At 46.7% G+C, this 3082-nt stretch overlaps 1 protein-coding gene across 1 annotated transcript in view; it reads left to right on the top strand.

Annotated features, from left to right (window-relative positions):
- Nucleotides 1-346: 346 nt before the first annotated feature.
- The window catches only part of BCR (BCR activator of RhoGEF and GTPase), a 96810-nt gene continuing 94074 nt past the window's right edge, over nt 347-3082 (top strand). Inside the window, exon 1 of the mRNA XM_010177703.1 lies at nt 347-1862. Within this exon, the coding sequence (XP_010176005.1) occupies nt 347-1862 (1516 nt within the window). The remainder of the gene's footprint in view (nt 1863-3082) is intronic.

Raw genomic sequence — 3082 nt, 5'->3', positions numbered from 1 at the left:
CGCCGCCCCGAGCCTGCTCCTTTGTCCACCCACTTTGAAGTGCCCTGGGATCTCCAGGGTGGGAGCATTGTTGTTCGCAAGGAAAAAGATCAGTCATGCCGGGGAGAGAGTAGCGAGTGTACGGGGGGCTGGGGCCGGCAAAAGCTGAAGGAGACGGGGAGGAGAGACTGCTCCGAGGATTGCTGTTTGCCTCCCGGTTTCCCTGCATGGACCGTGAAAGAGACGCATTGAGTTGACCCTACCGGAGCTGTTTCTCCTTCTACACGTGAGATCCGGTTGGTTTATTCTTTCCACCTATCTCTCTCCAGCCTCCTTCCCGAATTCTCCACTTACCTCTGTATGCAAAATGGTGGACCCTGTGGGGTTTGTGGAGGCTTGGAAAGCACAATTTGCAGACTCTGAGCCTCCCAAGATGGAGCTGAAATCTGTGGGAGATATTGAACAGGAACTGGAGATGTGCAAAGCATCTATTCGGAGACTGGAGATGGAGGTCAACAAGGAGAGGTTTCGTATGATTTACCTGCAGACTCTTCTGGCAAAGGAGAAAAAAAGCTATGATAGACAGAGATGGGGTTTTAAACGTGTTTCTCAGTTGCCTGAAGGGGGTGCAGAGCAGCAGATCCAAGACCTACATCATCACCAGTCTGCAGACCAAGACGAATATGAAAAAAGCAAGTCACACCATGGGGAGGAAAAGTTCAAACCCAGGATACCCTCTCTGCGGAAGTTGTCTACCCAGAGTGATGGGTCAGACCTATCGCCTTTGGACAGCCCTCATCACGGAGAGGGAGAGCAGGACAGGTGTAAGTACTATGGTGAAGAGAAACTGAAGAGAGTTGTAGAAGATATGGAGAATCGCTGTGAGACAGACGGCTCTCCTTCAAAACACAGATCGGCTTCCACTCGCAGGCTAGTGGGATCTGCTGAGAAGGAGGGATCATTTGAACCTATTTCTAAGGAGAGAGGGAACAGCACCAGTGTGGCAGCCCTGAGGTCCAATTTTGAGAGGATTAAAAAGGTTAATTCACATTCTTCTGGAGATAACAAGGATGTTGTTGAAAAGCCCTTTTATGTGAACATGGAGTATCATCATGAGAAGGGTCTGGTAAAGGTCAACGACAAAGATGTTTCTGATAAAATAAGCTCCCTTGGTAGCCAAGCCATGCAAATGGAACGCAAAAAGTCTTTGCACTCCCTCCCTTCTAACATGGTACCCAGCTTCAGTGAGTTCCAGAGGCCTGCTTACAGGGGAAGGTCCTCGGAGAGCAGCTTTGGCTATGATGGAGAATATGAGGATGCTGAACTGAACCCCAGGTTTCTCAAAGATAACCTGATTAATGCCAACGGCAGCAACCGCTCACCTTGGCAGCCCATGGACTTTCAGCCCTATCAGAGTATCTATGTTGGTGGAATAATGGGGGAAGGAGAAGGGAAAGGACCTATTCTGCGAAATCAGGGCACAACTGACCAGGAAAAACATCTTACTTGGCCCAGGAGGTCTTATTCCCCCAGAAGTTTTGAAGATATTGGAGGAGGATATACTCCTGATTGTAGCTCTAACGAGAACCTTACCTCCAGTGAGGAGGACTTCTCCTCAGGGCAGTCCAGCCATGTCTCCCCCAGCCCCACCACTTACCGCATGTATCGGGATAAAAGCCGTTCTCCCTCCCAGAACTCTCAGCAGTCCTTTGACAGTAGCAGTCCACCAACCCCCCAGTCTCAAAAACGGCACAGGCAGCAGCAGGTCATTGTGTCCGAGGCTACTATTGTGGGTGTACGAAAAACAGGACAGATCTGGCCGAGTGATGGAGATTTGCCTTCTGGGAGATGTCACCAGGACAGCTGCTTCCATGGGGATACAGGTGTGTACCAGCTTTTTGTTTAATCTTTTAAATCTATGGAGCCGGAAATAGCATCATGGACATGAATAGGAGAGGTTTTCTAGGTGACCATGGGTGAATCGCTCTGAGGGGACAACTGTCTGTGCTTATTTTGTAGTTGTCCTGTTTTAGGAAGGTCCTGCAGAAGTATATGTCAGGTTGTGTTTTAGAAATACAGATTGGAGTCCCAGGAGGGTTGATTCAGGCTTCTCTTGAGAGGAGCTGTGGAGTCCCATGTTAATCAGTTCTTAAAGTTTCATTGTGAACACTGAGGTGAAAAGAGGCCAGAACTGTTCAGTATTCACCACCAGATCGTTCCCTCCCTCATATTCTTGCACTGAGGAGCAGTTTAACCTTACCTCAGAGGTGGTAGTGTGCCAACATGCTACAACCTGAGGGTTTTGTTGGAGCTTTACCAATAATGATGCTGCTCCCACAATCTTGTTTTTTCCTGTCTGTATTAATTGGAGTGCTAGTTTCTCGTTCTGTCTCGTGTCATCCTTCAATTAGAGCTGATTGGAGGTGATGATTGTGCAACCCTGTTCTTGAAGCTTTCTGCTATCACTAAGTGAAGGAAGAACTTGGAATATCAGGAAGCCCTGAGGGAGAGCTGTTAATTTAATTTCAGCAGAGTCTAAATTTTTGTTTGGGGAAGAATGGGCAATGTTTGAACCCGTTCTTAGAGAAGCCATTCAGGCATGCAGGTGTGTCTGTGGAGTTGCACTGGATTTGTAGTTGGTGGAAAAGGCAAACAGTGGACTACGTTGGTTCAGATGGATTATTGATTGTATGGGGACATCTGAATCTGTTTAGCAAGGCAAAAAATATAAATAGTATCTTGTGCTAACACCAGTAGTCTCCTATGCAGTAAATGAGAAACAGTCAAATCCAGGAATGAAAAAAGATTGTTTTGATGGACTTCTGTCATTCTAGATCTGTCAGTTATCTTCTGTGTTTTCTTTGTCTCTTTGATTCTGTCATTTTTAATAAGGGGTTAACATGTTATTTGTCAACCTGACTGAATTCCTGAAGTAGTAGGTGAATTGAGAGGCCTGTCAGAGATCTTGTCACTTTCTCAGTTGTGTAAGTTGGGTGTATTAGTTCTCAGAAGAGTAACTTTGCTGGGAGGAGCTGCCTGGTTTTACTTTCCCTGATGATTATTTTTTGCCAGCAATACTTTTGGGAGCAACAATGGAGGGAGA

This window comes from Antrostomus carolinensis, unplaced genomic scaffold (assembly GCF_000700745.2).
Source record: "Antrostomus carolinensis isolate BGI_N321 unplaced genomic scaffold, ASM70074v2 scaffold4991, whole genome shotgun sequence".
Taxonomy (NCBI): Eukaryota; Metazoa; Chordata; class Aves; order Caprimulgiformes; family Caprimulgidae; genus Antrostomus; species Antrostomus carolinensis.
This window is presented reverse-complemented; position numbering and strand designations above follow the sequence as displayed.